Below are 18,772 nucleotides of genomic sequence, written 5' to 3' on the forward strand. Positions count from 1 at the left end.
GGTGGATGCATGGATGGATGGGTGGATGCATGGATGGATGGATGGATGGGTGGATGGGGATGGGTGGATGGGGATGGGTGGATGGGGATGGGTGGATGGATATGGATGCATGGATGGGTGGGTGGATGGATGGATGGATGCGTGGATGGATGGATGGATGGGTGGGTGGATGGATGCATGGATGGATGGGTGGGTGGGTGGATGCATGGATGGATGGGTGGGTGGATTGGTGGGTGGGTGGATGGATGCATGGATGGGTGGGTGGGTGGATGGATGGGTGGGTGTATGGATATGGATGAGTGGGTGGGTGGGTGGATGGATGGGTGGATGCATGGATGGATGCATGGATGGATGGGTGGGTGGGTGGATGGGTGGGTGTATGGATATGGATGAGTGGGTGGGTGGATGGATGCATGGATGGATGGGTGGATGCATGGATGGATGGGTGGGTGGATGGGTGGGTGGGTGGATGCATGGGTGGGTGGATGGATGGATGGGTGGGTGGATGGATGCGTGGGTGCATGGGTGGGTGGATGGATCGGTGGGTGGATGGATGCATGGATGGATGGGTGGGTGGATGGATGTGTGGATGCTTGGGTGGATGGGTGGGTGGGTGATTGGATGGATGGATGCATGGATGGATGTGTGGGTGGATGGATGAATGCGTGGATGCTACAACCACAATAGCAAACATATTGTTGGGAAACACTAATCCATTACCACTTTGCGGTTTGAATTTTTCAGCTTCACTTTCTATTTCCCAAACATTTATATTAATAAATCATGCTTTGTGGTCTATTGTTGGTCAAAGCAATGCATATTTAAGCTAATGTTACATCCTTTTTGCCAAAATAAAACATTTTCAAGCATAAAAATGTCCGAATGCAGTAGAATACAAATACAGTATAAGGCATTTATTATGTGATGTAATATCCTATAGTGGTCACTAGGTGTCAGTAATGTTACTGTAATGTTTGTTGAGCCAACAGGCTTTTATAGCAGGTACTATGTCGGGTAATACGAGTGTAAAGGTGTTATTTTATGTCTATGGGGGATCTAAAGTTAAAAAAACATAATTAAAAAGGTCGCAAACAGCATTTCTATGTTGAAACAACAAAAACATTTGGTTTAAAATAAGGAATCCTACTTTGGGGAAATTCACTTATCGCGGTCGGTTGGTCCGCGCGTACGAGTACACAGAAGGCAGGTCACGGTTGGACTTGTGATTGATGAAGTGCTGACACGTGTACATGGTAGATGGATGCCAGGTAAATAGAGCTGTAGTGTTCCCTAACTGCAAGTACGGTATAGTGGACAATTAGAGGATACGTTAAGGCCAAAATGGCCACCGCTCCTCGCGGGGGCGTCACTGCGGCGGTTCTTGCTGAGACTGCTCGACGCTGAGCTCCATTGAGAAGCGGTTGAATGCCTTCTGCTGAGGCAGGGCATCCAACGGACACTCTTTACATGGCCTCCGGCGTGGCCCGCTGGCCTTTGTGTCACCCAACAATGATGAAGATCATTGTCCCCCTTTGGTCCAATGGCCGTGTGTGTGTGTGACATGTGGCGTTCAATGCACGTGTGGGCAAAGGTGAATGCGTGTTGGCTGAATCTCTTCTTTCCGAGTGTTCGGAGGGGAGGGCACATCACTGCGCGAGGGAGCCAATCACGGGTTTGCTGTTTGGATTTATGCCAGCGCTCTTTAGCTTGTCAACTTTAGTCCAAGTGGCAAAGGCCATTTAAAAAAATCACTTTGCCGAGCGAGAGAGTGACAGCGGGACGAGATGCCCTACACACCGTCTGGCTTCTTCTGTGACCGGCTGATCCGGGAGCGAGAGAGGAGGGACGGGGAAGGCACTTTGAACAAGCCGCTGCGCTTCAACAACCAGGACTTCAGCGTCCTCCAGCAGGAATGTCTCCACAGGAAGAGCCTCTTTGAGGACGAGTCCTTCCCGGCCAGCGTGGAGTCGCTGGGCTTCAAGGAGCTCGGGCACAAGTCCAACAAGGTCAAGAACATCGTCTGGAAGAGACCCAAGGTAGGAGGAGGATGGAGGGAGGATGCAGGGATCGACGGCACGTGCCGTGGGGGGAGGCGGGACGTTATTGTTGGACCTGGGCGGGAGGACCGTCTGTCTCCATCCTAACCAGGGACTGTTGTGGGTCAGCTCAAAGTCCACAGAGACACTTAAGGGAAACATGATGCTGTCAAGAGAGGGTCCCGTTTTCGAGGGCACCCTTTAGAAATATCTTATTGATCATACCATAAACCCTTACAATAACTCACAATTAGAGTCGTTAAGCCTGTCATAAACGACTCATTCATTTTCAACCTCTTCAGTGCCGGTAACTTTGTCTGATCTTTCAAGGTACACACATTATTGTGTCCCGTGGCTATACACACATGGAACCCACCAAAAGGAGGATAAGACGCCTATCTTTCAACAGAAAAAAAAGTTTGTTTCTATCTTTTTCTGCTCTTCAATAATCAGCAGTAGAACATAGATAAGTTTCAGGAAAATATCAGTTCCCAACTAAAAAAGTTTTTTTTGTCAAAAGATACACAAATACTATTTGCTTTTGTGACAGCGGAAATATCTAAACGCCTCTACCAACATAAATGTGTTTTTAATCATAATTATAATTCATTTACAAATATAACGCCATGTACTGTTTACAGTTTTCCCATTTGGAATTGAACTGCACGCATTCAAATGCGAACCCTTCTGCACGCTACACTCCTCCACGCTCTCTTACTTCCTCCTTCCTGTCATGTGACTTTTTTTCCATGCACATGACCTTTGCCAAAGCTCATCGAATGCACCTCTGCCCCCTTGTGGCCCTTTTTAGTGGAGAGTTACATCATCAGCTCTAAAACACATATGAATATGTTATTGGGATTGGGCATTCGGGATTATATTTGGTATTGTATGAGTTAATAAGCATATAATAAACCGTTAAAAATATGTAAATAAACATATAATAAACCCTTCAAAATAAACTTACAAACGTTTGTGGTATAATAAACTTGTATAAACTGTTCATAGTCATATAATTATCTATAATAAACATAATTAACTCCGACAAACAATGTACTAATGATATAATAAACCCTTATAAGCATGTTAATCATGCAGTAAACTGATATAAACGTCGTGTTCATGATACTCATATAATACGAAGCTAAAGCTGTCACACTAAAGGTCAAATCGTTAATAAAATAAAACCAAAGCGATCGTGAATGAGATGTTATGATTTCTAAGAGAGCGAAGCGGTCCGATAGCTAGCGTCACGTGGGCTGTAGTTATGTAACGACGTTAATGAAGCTGTAGTAAAAAGTGCGACCGCATGCTTCCTATTATTTACACATCAATCATTCGCCAATACTTGTTTGCCAGGAAATAAGCGAGAACCCGCAGTTCATCGTTGGCGGGGCCAGTCGCACCGACATCTGCCAGGGAGATCTTGGTGAGTACGACTATTTGTTTTGTTCACTGAACTTTTTTTTCGTTTTTGAATATTTTTTAAATTTTTTGTGATCAAAATAATTTAGCCATTTTTGGGATAGTATGATGTGTGTTTTAAAGGCCATTCATTCATCTTCTATGCCGCTTGTGCTGGAGCCTATCCCAGCTGACTTGGGGCGAGAGGCGGGGTACACCCTGGACTGGTGGCCAGCCAATCCCAGGGCAGATATAGTCAAACAACCATTCACACTCACATTCATACCTATGGACAATTTGGAGTGGACAATGAAGCTAACATGCTAGCATGTTTTTGGCATGAGGGGGGGGGGGGCGGAATACCCGGAGAAAAGCCGCACATGCAAGGGGAGAACATGTAAACAGAGATTCCAACCCATCTCCTGACTGTAACTACATGCTAACCACTCAACCACCGTGCAGCCTATATGATTGGTGATGATGGTATGTTTTTAAAGCAATGACTGTCCACCATGTTTGTAGTCCGTGTTGCCTTTTCCGTCACATGCCATCATGTTGTTGTTTTGGTGGCACATGGTGTAAAAGTGTGTGAAGGCGTGATGTAATATCCGGTCAGGATATTTAGGCATATTTTGCGGAAACGTAACAGCATTCCCGACCCCCCTCCCGCATGCGGCCTCTCGGCCGACTGTGGCCTCTCCGCATTGTGCTTCCTCTTTTGGAAGGGAATCCAGCCAGCAGCACTTCTCATTGTTGAGCACGTCAATGAAGAGCAGCAAAAAGCACAAAAGTGCGTTGGGAGACTTTGGAATGTTGTGCGGACAAACAATCGAAAAGTTCCGCCTCCGACCCGGCCACCCGAGGTCACGACACCGGTGCTAAACATCTCACGTTAGTTGTTGCGTGCAGGTGATTGCTGGTTGCTGGCCGCCATCGCCTGCCTCACCCTCAACGAGAAGCTCCTCTACAGAGTGGTTCCTCCGGAGCAGAGCTTCTCACAGGAATACGCTGGGATCTTCCACTTCCAGGTGGGTAGGGCTGATCCATCGGCTTCTCTCTTTCAATTCAATTCATCATGTTCCTCTGCCAGTTCTGGCGCTACGGCGACTGGGTGGACGTGGTCATCGACGACCGCATCCCGACCTTCAACAACCAGCTGGTTTTCACCAAGTCGGCGGAGAGGAACGAGTTCTGGAGCGCCTTGCTGGAGAAGGCCTATGCCAAGTGAGTCAGCAAACCAGAATCCTCCTTTTCCTGACATGAAGTACATGGAACTAACCTTTGGAGTGGTTGGACTGCAGTATCTAAGAAATATTAATATAATGAGACATACCCGAACTACTACATGGGAACTTGTTTGGGATCACTGCTGCTCACCCTGTCCAGGCTTCATGGCTCTTACGAGGCCCTGAAGGGCGGCAACACCACGGAAGCCATGGAGGACTTCACCGGGGGCGTCACTGAGTTCTACGAGCTGAAGGAGGCCCCCAAGGAGCTCTACAAGATCATGAAGAAGGCCCTGGAGAGAGGATCCCTCATGGGCTGCTCCATTGATGTGAGTGTCCAACCTGAACACATTTAGTTAGCATGCTAGGGTCACAACCAGACTGGCAATTCTATGGTCTTCCGCAGTCCCTCGTCCCGGCTCGCTTTGAGACTCGAACCGCCACAGGCCTGGTGAAGGGTCACGCCTACTCGGTGACGGCAGTAGAAGAGGTAAATGACTCAAACCGAGGTGAAGACACACACACACAGGTGACAATCAAACTTTGTGCGGCAGTGTCGGCCCTCGCAGCACCGAGAGTCCAAAGTGCGTCTGGTGCGTCTCAGGAACCCTTGGGGCCAAGTGGAGTGGAACGGACCCTGGAGCGACAAGTCAGTATCTTTACTTGAACATTTCATGGATTTTGGCTGCATCTACAGTAGTGTTTTTCAACCGTTTTTGAGCCACGGCACGTTTTTTTTACATTGGAAAACATGACTAAGTCTATAGGATGAACGAGCTAGGTGTTGCCACACGGACCGATATTACATTGCTATGCTAGTCTTTACACCACAGACACTCCACAGTAGCCATGTTTACATCACCACTTTTTCTCTTTCCCAATGACTTTTCCGGAAACAATGGTATCCATGGAAAGGAATATTCCAATCTCTTGTCTACATGCGTCGCTATAATCAACCAGAATAGTCAATAGGGCATGCCCAGTAAAACGTAAACATCAACATCACGTGATACCGACTTCCCCGAGTTGTTCTTTCACTTGTTGGAATAATTCCGTATTGACAGTTTGTCGTCTGTCCAGTCTTGGAATTTAGTTTGAATCAAAAACAAACTTTGCTTAGTCCAGTGCCGATTGCTGGCCTCCATTTTTAAAAGTGAAGAACGTCTGGATCTGCGTGTTACGTCATATCTGAGCATGCGATATGATAAATTTAACCAGGAAAGGATCAAATTCAATCTTGCTAATATTTTATAATTTTGGCACTATTCTTTCGGAATGAGGCGTATACAAAGGTTATATTCTTTCAGTTTGAGCAAATAAACCAAATGCGATTGGAATATTTGGGTCCAGGTATACGTGGATATTGACATAATATTTGCAAATGATGATTAATAAATGTTAATTATAAAAAGTGATATTGGATAATTCCTCACGGCACACCTGACAATTTCTCAAGGCACATTTGTAATTTGTTCCATGTGGCGAAGGCTCTGGGTGTTTAGACTGATAGTGTAAATGCAGCCTTAGAAACCCGGACTCTGGACTTTCTGGTATTCTTACGGTTTCCCCCGGTTTTCCTTCAGTTCCAAGGAATGGGCTGCACTGTCCAAGGCTGAGAAGGAGAAGCTCCAACACCAGAGTGCCGAGGACGGAGAGTTCTGGTAATGGTGACATCACAAAATACAATGTTTCCGGTGTACGAAGCTGGAGAGTATTTGATCGGATCCCCGGATTCCAACTGAACTTCTCTGGGTCCCTACAGGATGTCCTTCGAGGACTTCAAAAAGAACTACACCAAGATTGAGATCTGCAACCTTACGCCTGACGCCCTGGAGGACGACAAGATCCACAAATGGACCGTGTCGGTGAATGAAGGCCGCTGGGTGCGAGGCTGCTCCGCTGGAGGTTGCAGGAACTACCCTGGTAAGGCTGGCGAAAGACAGGAACGTTATGACTCTTATGGACGCTTTAGCAAAATCCATCAGAAGGTGAGCCAGACGCTTTGCGATGCAACTTGTAAAAACTTATTTTAATTTGGTTTTTACTGAATAAGACATAGAGTATAAACCAGGGGTCTCAAACCCAATTTACCTGGGGGCCACTGGAGCTAGGGTCTGGGCGAGGCTGGGCCGCATCAGGTTTTCCAAAAAAAAAAAATAAACGCATTTATTAAAAATAGAAAAATATACAAACTTTTTCAGTGCTTTGGTTCCAATTTTCTACAATAAAAGCTCTGATAAAACATTCCACTGTTTTTATTTTTCTGCACAAAATAAGATGAAAAATAAATAAACTAATCAAAAATAAAGAAAATCAGTAATAAATCAATATAATAATAAAAAGGCAAATAATAAAAACTTAAGAAACCACATATAGTTGGTGGGTAGACAAATTATTATTTTTTTAAATGAACAAAGCATTATTAGAGCCCTGTAGACATGACAAAACACGACTATAGTCACATTTATACTCTTTTTATTTACAACATATTGCGCAACTGCAGGGTCTTGAGACACATGCTAACTCGCAAACTAGAGAGCTAGCGACCTAAACGGTAGCCTTCAAGTTATTTCCTTTCAACTTAAATAGCCAAAAACTTACCACTTCCACATGGATAGGGAGGATAACTATTAACAGTTATTTAACCTTTAACATGAACATGAATCAAACGTAATAATTTTTTCTGGGTACATGATACCATACAGCATCCATATCAAACTTGCGCGGGCCGCACTAACATTAAACTTTCATATCAAGGCGGGGGCCTAAACTATCCTCAGCATCCTGAGCATCCTGCGGGCCAAATGTGGCTAGTTGATGCTAGTTGTTGACATGTTTTACAGTAAAGCAAAAGCACAACAAAAATAAGCAAAAACAAATGGTAAAAACTACCTGGTGTACAATAAATATACAGTGAAGAAAATAAGTATTTGAACACCCTGCTATTTTGCTATTTCTCCCACTTAGAAATCATGGAGGGGTCTGACATTTTCATCGTAGGTGCATGTCCACTGTGAGAGAGATAAACTAAAAAGAAAAATCCAGAAATCACAATGCATGATTTTTTAACAATTTATTTGTGTGATACAGCTGCTAATAAGTATTTGAACACCTGTGTATCATCTAGAATTCTGACCCTGAAAGACCTGTTAGTCTGCCCATTAGAAGTCCACCTGCACTCCATGTATCATCCTGAATCAGATGCACCTGTTTGAGGTCGTTAGCTGCATAAAGACACCTGTCCACCCCATACAATCAGTAAGACTTTAACTTGTAACATGGCGAAGACCAAAGAGCTGTCCAAAGACACCAGAGACAAAATTGTACACCTCCACAAGGCTGGAAAGGGCTACGGAGCAATTACCAAGCAGCTTGGTGAAAAAAGGTCCACTGTTGGAGCTATCATTAGAAAATGGAAGAAGCTAAACATGACGGTCAATCTCAATCGGAGTGGAGCCCCATGCAAGATATCACCTCGTGGGGTCTCAATGATTCTAAGAAAGGTGAGGAATCAGCCCAGAACTACACGACAGGACTTGGTCAATGACCTGAAAAGAGCTGGGACCACCGTTTCCAAGGTTACTGTAGGTAATACACTAAGACGTCATGATGTGAAATCATGCATGGCACGAAAGGTTCCCCTGCTTAAACCAGCACATGTCAAGGCCCGTCTTAAGTTTGCATATGACCATTTGGATGATACAGAGGAGTCATGGGAGAAAGTTTTATGGTCAGATGAGACCAAAATAGAACTTTTTGGTCATAATTCCAATAAGCGTGTTTGGAGGAAGAAGAATGAAGAGTACAATCCGAAGAACACCATCCCTACTGTGAAGCATGGGGGTGGTAGCATCATGCTTTGGGGGTGTTTTTCTGCACATGGGACAGGACGAGTGCACTGCATTAAAGAGAGGATGACTGGGGCCGTGTATTGTGAGATTTTGGGGAACAACCTCCTTCCCTCTGTCAGAGCATTGAAGATGGGTCGTGGCTGGGTCTTCCAACACGACAACGACCCGAAGCACACAGCCAGGAAAACCAAGGAGTGGCTCCGTAAGAAGCATATCAAGGTTCTAGCATGGCCCAGCCAGTCTCCAGACCTGAACCCAATCGAAAATCTTTGGAGGGAGCTCAAACTCCGTGTTTCTCAGCGACAGCCCAGAAACCTGACTGATCTAGAGAAGATCTGTGTGGAGGAGTGGGCCAAGATCCCTCCTGCAGTGTGTGCAAACCTGGTGAAAAACTACAGGAAACGTTTGACCTCTGTAATAGCAAACAAAGGCTACTGTACCAAATATTAACATTCATTTTCTCAGGTGTTCAAATACTTATTAGCAGCTGTATCACACAAATAAATTGTTAAAAAATCATGCATTGTGATTTCTGGATTTTTCTTTTTAGTTTATCTCTCTCACAGTGGACATGCACCTACGATGAAAATTTCAGACCCCTCCATGATTTCTAAGTGGGAGAAATAGCAAAATAGCAGGGTGTTCAAATACTTATTTTCTTCACTGTAAATATCCCTTCTCTTCACTGTGCTTTATTTTGATTTCTGAAGATTTACTACGACTCATAATCATTTTAAGCAAATCTTATTCCTTGCAGACACTTTCTGGACCAACCCTCAGTACCGCCTTCGCTTGCTGGAAGAGGACGACGACCCAGAAGACAACGAGGTCGGCTGCACATTTGTGGTGGCGCTGATGCAAAAGAACAGGCGGAAAGAACGCAAGATGGGCGCCAACCTGTTCACGATCGGATTTGCCATCTATGAGGTTGGTTTAATTCAAATATTTTGACTCGAGTTAACAAAATTGTCAGGGGAGCCGGAACATATATTGAACACACAAACACTATTTTATGCTTAGAATTTTCCTTGAATTTTTTATCCAATTATAACTGTAAAAGTGTTATACTATCAGCTGTAAGTTCTCATGTCCCTTTTTTCAGGAGCACTTTAAACATGTTGCCAGTTTGCATTTTAAAAGTACTTGGAAAGCAACTGGCGGGCCAAATTCAAACGTTTAGTGGGCCGCGTGTGGCCCCCGGGCCGTAGTTAGCTCACCCCTTGTTTAATTCCTTACGTGGGCGTTCCTGTTTATAGCATTGAACTGCTTAATTGGACACCACCGCGATAAACGAATATCCCGCCATATAAGATTTCGTGCAAAATTTTCGTAGTTAGAACATAGAAAACCTTTTCATGTTTATGTTTTATGTTCATTTTTTTAACACATATGGCGACACTCCAATTATTCATTGTTTACACAGCAGTGCGCCACTCTTGTGCCGCTAGCTTACAAGCTAGCCGGCTAACAAACTAGCTAGCTAACTAGCAGTTAGCCTCGATTTGTTCTACACTTAAGAAAGGCTTTCAAACGGTGTGGAAAAGAAAGACAAAGAAGCCAAAAACTTACCACTGCTTTGGAGAGGAAAACCCTTTTTACAGTCGATCTCAGTCGTGGTATGTCAACCTCAGGCCGGCATGTCGGCTGGACTCGGCAGCCGGTTCACTGTTTCAACTTTCCAGTAAGAAAAATAGCTATTGGCTGTTGTAGAAGTCGCTAGATGACGCCATTTTCTGATTTGCATATGTTGTTGTAAATGTCCAGTAAGAAAAATAGCTATTGGCTGTTGTAGAAGTCGCTAGATGACGCCATTTTCTGATTTGCATATGTTGTTGTAAATGTCCAGTAAGAAAAATAGCTATTGGCTGTTGTAGAAGTCGCTAGCTGACGCCATTTTCCGATTTGCATATGATGTTGTAAATATCCAGTAATAAAAATAACTATTGGTTGTTGTAGAAGTCGCTGGATGACGCCATCTTCCGATTTGCATACGATGTTGTAAATGTCCAGTAAGAAAAATAGCTATTGGCTGTTGTAGAAGTCCCTAGATGGCGCCATTTTCCCGCCATCTCCTACATTGTAGTAGACTAAAGCACCTTCATTAAATTGAGGCTATTAATAACTGTTTTTTTTTATTTACACAACTGAACAGTGAATATTGTTGTTGTTTGGGTGTGGTTTGTGAGTAGCATACTCTTCTGGTTTATCAAATACATTTATCCCAAGAATTGAAAAATAATAAGATAAGATAATAAATACACAAGCTTTTATCCAGACAGTGTGCTGCGGAAACTGACTCTACACTGCCGCCTTGTGACCGTCTTTGGGTGTTGGTCAATGAAAACACAAAATGGTGAACAATATGTGGCTCACTTATGAGTCCCTAAATACCAGAAAACTCCCCAAAGTCACTCGATTCGTTGCTGGTTGCTTCTGAGAAAACATGTCATCAAACGGGGTTGCCAGGTCTAGTTACAAAATTGCCGAGTTGGCAACACCGAGCCAATCGGTGATGGAACAGAACATCTGGAACTGCTGATTGGACACCACTATCTCGGTTCTGGTCGGGGTTTCTTCCAGTCCTCCATCGATCATGGAGCTGGAGGGATGGAACTCTGGGTAGCCACCCACCAAATGGGTCCCACTGGCATGTAAATGAGGTCGCCGCAGGGTTTCCGGGATTCTGGGTCATCAGTCATCAATTGTTTGTCTTTGTGAGAGGGCCGGACTGGGGGGTCACCACCAAAGTCCATAGTCTTGCACTGGTCCAATTGTACAAATCCAGAACCAAATCCAGGATTTAATTTAACTAACGTCTTCGTTTATTTTGGCCTCAGTCCACTTCAAGGACATAGCGGAAGAACCGCTGTACTTCTGGCGGATCCTAACCCATCTCCTCTGTTTGTCCCCAGGTGCCAAAGGAGGTAAGGACGTCCCCCCCGGACACTTCTGGCTTGTGGTTCTTGAACGCCCCATCAGTGGTCCCATGAGGTTGTCCATCCTCCTTCAGATGCACGGCAACAAGCAGCACATGCCCAAAGACTTCTTCCTCTTCAGCTCGTCCAAAGCCCGTTGCAAGTCCTACATCAACCTCCGCGAGGTCACGCAGCGCTTCCGGCTGAGTCCCGGCGAGTACGTCATCGTTCCCTCCACTTACGAGCCGCACCAGGAGGGCGAGTTCATACTACGGGTCTTCTCTGAAAAGAGGAACACCTCAGAGTGAGTGGCGCAGTAGGGGGGTCGGGATGCTCGGTCCTCAGTACAGTATGCGTACGTTGTCTTGTTTGGACGTAAATGTCACAGTGGTTGTGAGTGGGCGGGGTTTTCTTGAGCACATGAGCACCAAGAACAAACCATTTTAACGGAGATTTGATTTGTAGAGCTGGAAGAAAGCGGCCCCAGTTCGAGGCTGTTATGGAATCTTTTTTAGGACAAGCCACTCCCGGCTGGGGCGAGCTGCGGTAAACTTTCAAAAATGTTCATTGCCTCGTCAACGCACGCCGTGCCCTGCCCCCTGCTGGCCTGGAGGACCTGACAAAAGCTAGATGGACCGGGACCTGGATGGGAGTTGACTGCGGAATATTTACCTTTCACATGTTTCATATGTTTGTTGTTGTGATTCTCATATGATATTGCATCAGTTTGTTTTATTGTTGTTACCGTGGTGACCGCTGTTTATTCGTCTTCTCTCAGGGAGATAGAGAACAGGATTGAGGCCGACCATCCTGTGGTGAGTGCGGTTCTTCTTCTACTCCTGTAGACCTGTAGACTCCATCCAATTCATGCAAAAAGGGTCAGAAAGTGAAAGTAAAAGTGGAGATGTTTGCGAATATATGGAGGGCACACCTTCTCACCAACTTGATGTCCACATGTTGTTGCTTCAACTGCGTGACCCCGTGACCTCTCAGCCAGCGCCGGCCTCAGCAGGCGAGGAGAGCGAGGACGACCAGCAGTTCAGGACGATTTTTCAGGAGATAGCCGGCGACGTGAGTGCAAAAAGGGGCAAAGGGGGCGGGGCGGTTTTCATGACTGACGCAATAACTCCATGTGACTTTTACTGACCCAGGACATGGAAATCGCAGCCAACGAACTCCGGAACGTTCTCAACAGAGTGATCACCAAACGTGAGTCGGGTTCAGGTAAGGTGTTGGTTGCGGAAAGTCGGAAAGTCGGAAAGTCGGAAGCATGACGGCGAGCCGTGTCCCTCCGCCTCCTCCAGACAAGAGCCTGAGCACGGAGGGCTTCAGCCTGGAGAGCTGCAGGAGCATGATAGCTCTGATGGACGTATCCTTTGTATCGAGTGCACAACAGGCCGACACCCAGGCTGTGGCCCCCTTTGACCCCACCCCCGATCCCCCCAAGTAGAGTGGCTCACGTTTTTATTGCTTTTTGATTGATTTGATTTCTGAAATGTTCTTCTAAAATTCACCTAATCGAAATGGAGCCCCATTTATTTTGTTAACAAATGTTTCCTTTCAGCGGTCTCCGATGGCGGGGCGTTTGGGCCCCGAACCCGGGTCATCTGTATAAGATAAGATAAGATAAGATATGCCTTTGATATTTGGAAAATTTGGGAAATTTTCATTGCATAGCAGCAAGAGAACAGAATCAGTTAAGCAGTACAAAATTCATTCATTCATTCATTTTCTACCGCTTATCCTCACAAGGGTCGCGGGGGTGCTGGAGCCTATCCCAGCTGTCTTCGAGTGAGAGGCGGGTAAATGTAATAAATAATAATAATAAATTGTATTTATATTGCACTTTATATTACAGTGCTACAAAGAAAGCATAAAACCTACAGTGAAGCAATAAAAATAAAATAAAATAAAATAAAATAAAATAAAATAAAATAAAATAAAATAAAATAAAATAAAATAAAATAAAATAAAATAAAATAAAATAAAATAAAATAATTCATTCATTCATTTTCTACCGCTTATCCTCACAAGGGTCGCGGTGGTGCTGGAGCCTATCCCAGCTGTCTTCAAGTGAAAGGCGGGTAAATTTTACACATTTTTCACTTTACACGGTGAAGCAATAAAAATAAAAATAAAAATAAAAATAAAAATAAAAATAAAAATAAAAATAAAAATAAAAATAAAAATAAAAATAAAAATAAAAATAAAAATAAAAATAAAAATAAAAATAAAAATAAAAATAAAAATAAAAATAAAAATAAAAATAAAATAAATAAAAATAAAAGAGGCGGGGTCCACCCTGGACTGGTGGCCAGCCAATCACAGGGCACATATAGACAAACAACCATTCACACTCACATTCATACCTATGGACAATTTGGAGTGGCTAATTAACCTAGCATGTTTTTTTTTTTTTTGGAATATGAGAGGAAACCGGAGTACCCGGAGAAAACCCACGCAAACACTCCACAGAGAGATGGCCGAGGGTGGGATTGAACTCTGGTGTCCTAGGTCTGCGCGCTAACCACTCGAGCACCGTGTAGCCCTACAAAATACGCAATATCAAAAATAAACAATATAAAAAATAGAGAGTCATTACTTTTATTGTTTTATGAGTTTACACTACGAGACCTTGCTAGTGACTTAAATATGAGGCATTATAAAAATACTGCACTTAGAATATAAAAACAAAGTATTGCACAGATGTACATAGCGGTAGCATAGGCAGGTAGCACGTACCATTATACCAGCACAGTGTTTATTTATTGCCTAAATATGAGAATATGAGAAAACATTTTCTAACCTTCTAATGCATTTTAACATTATTATTATTATTTTTATTATTATTATTAGAGCCTCCAAGACATGGACTACGGTCATCCCTACTCTTGTATTAACTAATATAGTAGACATCATGACACAAAATAAGACTCATACTTGCATGCGTGTTGGTGGGAAGGTGGGAAGCCGAGGGAGGGGCGGACAGGATGTCAGGTTCAAACTCCTGTGACACTTGTAAAAACACTTAAATACAGAAATACAGAAGAGACAGACAATAATATTCAAAGTTACTCGCAGCGAGGAGAGTGAAACCACATACCCAGTGACATGCCGCTCCACTCTGAATATGCAGATCACACTCTAGGGCAGGGGTCTCAAACTCAATTTACTTGGGGGCCACTGGAGCTCGGGTCTGGGTGAGACTGGGCCGCGATAATAATAATAATAAAAGGGCAAATAATAAAAACTTAAGAAACCAAATATAGTTGGTGGGTAGACAAATGATTTTTTTCAGATTAAAATGAACAAAGCATTATTAGAGCCCTGTAGACATGACAAAACACAACTATAGTCACATTTATACTCTTTTTATTTACAACATATTGCGCAACTGCAGGGTCTTGAGACACATGCTAACTCGCAAACTAGAGAGCTAGCGACCTAAACGGTAGCCTTCAAGTTATTTCCTTTCAACTTAAATAGCCAAAAACTTACCACTTCCACATGGATAGGGAGGATAACTATTAACAGTTATTTAACCTTTAACATGAACATGAATCAAACGTAATAATTTTTTCTGGGTACATGATACCATACAGCATCCATATCAAACTTAACATTAAACTTTCATATCAAGGCGGGGGCCTCAAAGTAGTGTCCTGCGGGCCACATATGGCCCGCGGGCCGCGTGTTTGAGACCACTGCTCTAGGGGGTCCCTACTACATGGTCGTGCAAATCTAAGTGTGGGGGAAGGCAGTTGCACAAGCTGTTTTTGTTTGTCTATGTGTTTGTGTATATGTGAGAGTCATTACTTTTATTGTTTTATGAGTTCTTATCTTGACACATTCTTGCAGGATTAACATGAGCATCTCCAGGCATCCAGGCACCTCCAGGACCTGGGGGTCTCTGGAGGTCTCTGATCAAGGTCACGGGAACCTTCCCTCTTTAGCACATTCAAACACTTTCTATTGTCCAAGCAAATGGATATAAGGGTGATAACTAACGCTATATTTATTCTATCTACATTTTATTCTAACACAGGAAGTGACTTTGGGGGTTCAGAGTTGAGTTTTAGCTTGGCAATAGTAGCTCTTGGTATGAATTATTATGTCGTTTAAACATGAAAACAAAGTCCTGCTGTTCCGGCGGAGGAGTCTGGTGCTTGTGTGTCTGGGCCAGAATTATGTACAGTTTGTTGAATATCAATATAAATCGGGAGAGAGTGAAGCGAAGAGGTTTGTGTATTACCGACTATTTTGATAGCAAACTGATTGAATGAGTACCACTTAGTAGTAGTAGTAGTAGTAGTAGTAGTGACCTTATTTTGCAGCAATACGTCAACTCTTTCTTATTTGGTGACACGTACTGACGCCATCTTACCTCGAAGGAGCTCTTTAAAGTTGTCAATCAAGTGGCAGGAAGTGGCTGTCTTTAACTGTCTGGGCTCAGATGGACGGGACGGGTCGACTGAACCTCCAGGAGTTCCGCCACCTGTGGAACAAAATCAAACAATGGCAGGTGAGAAGATGGAGAAACGAGTCCATCGCTTCTTCTTCTGGTACACATCCGACTCTCTTCCCGGTCTCTTCCAGGGAATCTTTAAGCACTACAACGCCGACCAGTCAGGCAGCATCAACAGCTACGAGATGAGGAACGCCGTCAACGACGCAGGTGCACTTCGACTTTTGACTTTTCAGTCTCGCCGCGGCGGATGTCGGGCGGGATGAACTCAAACTCACCCTCTGGATGTTGTTGTCGCTGTACAGTCATGTGTCTTGTGTCCCGCTCAGGGTTCCGCCTCAACAACCAGCTGTATGACATCATCACCATGCGCTACGCCAACGAGAGCATGAACATCGACTTCGACAGCTTCATCAGCTGCCTGGTCCGCCTGGAGGCCATGTTCAGTAAGTCGCTTTGTGTCCATTTTCTTCTCTTGTGAAATGAATGCTGATTATTCCAATATTTACAGATTCATGTTCAATTCCAGGATATGTTTAGGGTTTGGGTTTTAGATTAATTCAATAAATAAACGCACTCAGAAGTCCATTTTCTTACTCTCTACTCCTTGCTGTAGGAGCTTTCCAGGCCTTTGATCAGGATGGAGATGGCACCATCCGCCTCAGCGTCCTGGAGGTAACAGGGACACACCACAACACACCAAAACCAAAACCAAAACCTAGAAAAACCCAGGCAGGCAAATATGTAGCTACAATAAATGTAATAAATAATAATAATAAATTGTATTTATATTGCACTTTACATTACAGCAATCTCAAAGTGCTACAAAGAAAGCATAAAACCTACAGTGAAACAATAAAACAATACAACACAACAAAAGGTATATATAAAATAAAATAAAATAAAATAAAATAAAATAAAATAAAATAAAATAAAATAAAATAAAATAAAATAAAATAAAATAAAATAAAATAAAAATTAAATAAAATAAATTCATTCATTTTCTACCGCTTATCCTCACGAGGGTCGCGTGGGTGCTAGAGCCTATCCCAGCTGTCTTCAGGCGAGAGACGGGGTACACCCTGGACTGGTGGCCAGCCAATCACAGGGCACATATACACAAACAACCATTCACACTCACATTCATACCTATGGACAATTTGGAGTCGCTAATTAACCTAGCATGTTTTTGGAATGTGGGAGGAAACCGGAGTACCCGGAGAAAACCCACGCATGCACGGGGAGAACATGCAAACTCCACACAGAGATGGCCGAGGGTGGAATTGAACCCTGGTCTCCTAGTGGAATCATTTTTAATTATATTTTATTATTTTATATATGGGCTGCACGGCGGTCGAGTGGTTAGCGAGCAGACCTCACAGCTAGTAGAAAATGAATGAATGAATTTATTATTCTTATTTATTTGTATTATTAAAGCCATAGTTGTCATAGTTCATAAAAATGTCTATTTTTGATGTTTAATATGCCTCTCAGTATTACTAAAGGCATTTTAAGTTGAGTTTAACACATTAATAATGAATGACAGGCATGTAGTATGCAATATTGTACAAAAGCTGTAGTTACTAAATCAATTACAAATATGTCTTGTCAAAGCCTCTTCCTGCTGGAAAATTAATCAATCGGTGACAGTAGACGAGAGGAAAGAGCAGAGGGGGGGGTGAAAGTCGGGGGCATTAGCCATTAGCATTGATGAACCATCCCTGCTCTCCTTCCACAGTGGCTCCAGCTCACCATGTACGCCTAGAAGAGCGCCACCTTGCGCCACACGAGGACCAGACCTGCCAGACTTTACCTCATGACTCAGTGTGCACCCCCCCTAACCCTCCCCCCACCGCAAAAATCACTCTCTCGTCTTTTCCACGGAGGGAGACAGACGCACCTCCTTCCTTCCTGCCACCAGTGTACCGTACTCTCTTCTCTCTCAGGCATCAAACACACAAAACGACCTCTTTTGACGTCTGTCACCATACCTCACCAGCCTCCACGTCACACACACACACACACACACACATGAACAGGACACACAAACACACAAAAGGAGGTTCCAATATGGATTTATGAGAATGTGGCGGCTATAAGGTTGGACTGTGATTTTTTTTTCTGATTATTTAAGGCTTTGGTCGAATGAGTGTAACGCATTTTTAACCATTTTAGCCCAATAAATAAATACATGTTTTAAGTTACAAGCCTGGCTTTACCCTGCAATTGAACCGCGGTCATCTGTTCCGGGGTCAAACTGTGACCATATTAAATATATACATACAGTAAAGTCTCGTTATATCGATATCGGTTATAACGAAGTACTGCTTATTACGATACTATTTTCATTTCCCGGCAAATTTCTAGTCTTTTATGATATAATTAGTTCCGTTAGTACGATACCCGGTTATTATGATAATCCGGTTACTAGGATGCCCTTTTCATCTCCCGCCAGCCAATTTGGTCTGCTTATATCGATACAAAAGCAGCTTAAATCAATCTTTGCTTAAGGATTTCAATACCAAAAAAGAACACGGCGAACGGCTGCTTCCAGTCAACTTTATTTTTCACACTTCCACCACCAGAGCGCAGCACACACACCGATTCCCGCACTTCCTGGTTCACAGGTCATGCTCAACCCGCCCCACATAGCTGGCCAAACACATGCCTGTATAGAATCTATACACACGAGAGAAACCACGAACGCAGTTGGTTCTTCTGTTGCAGGCATGTGTTTGGCCAGCTATGTGTGTTCTATCATATAGAACAATGTCGAGTGCATTATTGCCCACTTTTAATGCAGTTCGGCGCAGGATCGGATATATGGATAGTCCGGTTATATCGGTATTTTTTCCGACTCCCGAGAATATCGATA

General features: G+C 43.7%; 1 protein-coding gene and 1 long non-coding RNA gene across 5 annotated transcripts; one reads left to right on the forward strand and one right to left on the reverse strand.

Annotated features, from left to right (window-relative positions):
- Positions 1–1,573: 1,573 nt before the first annotated feature.
- Positions 1,574–17,748, forward strand: capn3a (calpain 3a, (p94)). 4 transcript variants are annotated; one of them, XM_078795891.1, is made up of 22 exons: positions 1,574–2,036; positions 3,396–3,465; positions 4,350–4,468; positions 4,531–4,664; positions 4,827–4,995; positions 5,073–5,156; positions 5,221–5,315; positions 6,250–6,327; positions 6,429–6,589; positions 9,275–9,444; positions 11,430–11,441; positions 11,528–11,736; positions 11,898–11,978; positions 12,211–12,247; positions 12,426–12,503; positions 12,584–12,656; positions 12,737–12,810; positions 15,886–15,954; positions 16,029–16,107; positions 16,227–16,343; positions 16,514–16,572; positions 17,636–17,748. In XM_078795891.1, exons 1-22 carry the CDS (start codon positions 1,785–1,787, stop codon positions 17,660–17,662), a joined length of 2,247 nt encoding a protein of 748 aa, XP_078652017.1. In that variant the 5' UTR covers positions 1,574–1,784; the 3' UTR covers positions 17,663–17,748. The 4 variants fall into 4 exon arrangements, with proteins under 4 accessions (XP_078652017.1, XP_078652019.1, XP_057933543.1 ...); XM_078795893.1 differs by lacking the exon at positions 11,898–11,978 and having other exon boundaries at positions 12,584–12,641; XM_058077560.2 differs by lacking the exon at positions 11,898–11,978 and having other exon boundaries at positions 1,575–2,036; positions 12,584–12,641; positions 12,737–12,801.
- Positions 10,688–12,884, reverse strand: LOC131132183 (uncharacterized). The gene is made up of 3 exons (XR_013629707.1): positions 12,364–12,884; positions 12,178–12,279; positions 10,688–11,714 (listed from the first exon to the last, which is right to left on the reverse strand). It is a non-coding gene; the product is annotated as an uncharacterized LOC131132183 (long non-coding RNA).
- Positions 17,749–18,772: the final 1,024 nt, after the last annotated feature.

The sequence above is a fragment of the Doryrhamphus excisus genome, linkage group LG14 (genome assembly GCF_037039965.1).
Source record: "Doryrhamphus excisus strain RoL-2023G ecotype Guam linkage group LG14, RoL_Dexc_Guam_v1.1, whole genome shotgun sequence".
Lineage (NCBI taxonomy): Eukaryota > Metazoa > Chordata > Actinopteri > Syngnathiformes > Syngnathidae > Doryrhamphus > Doryrhamphus excisus.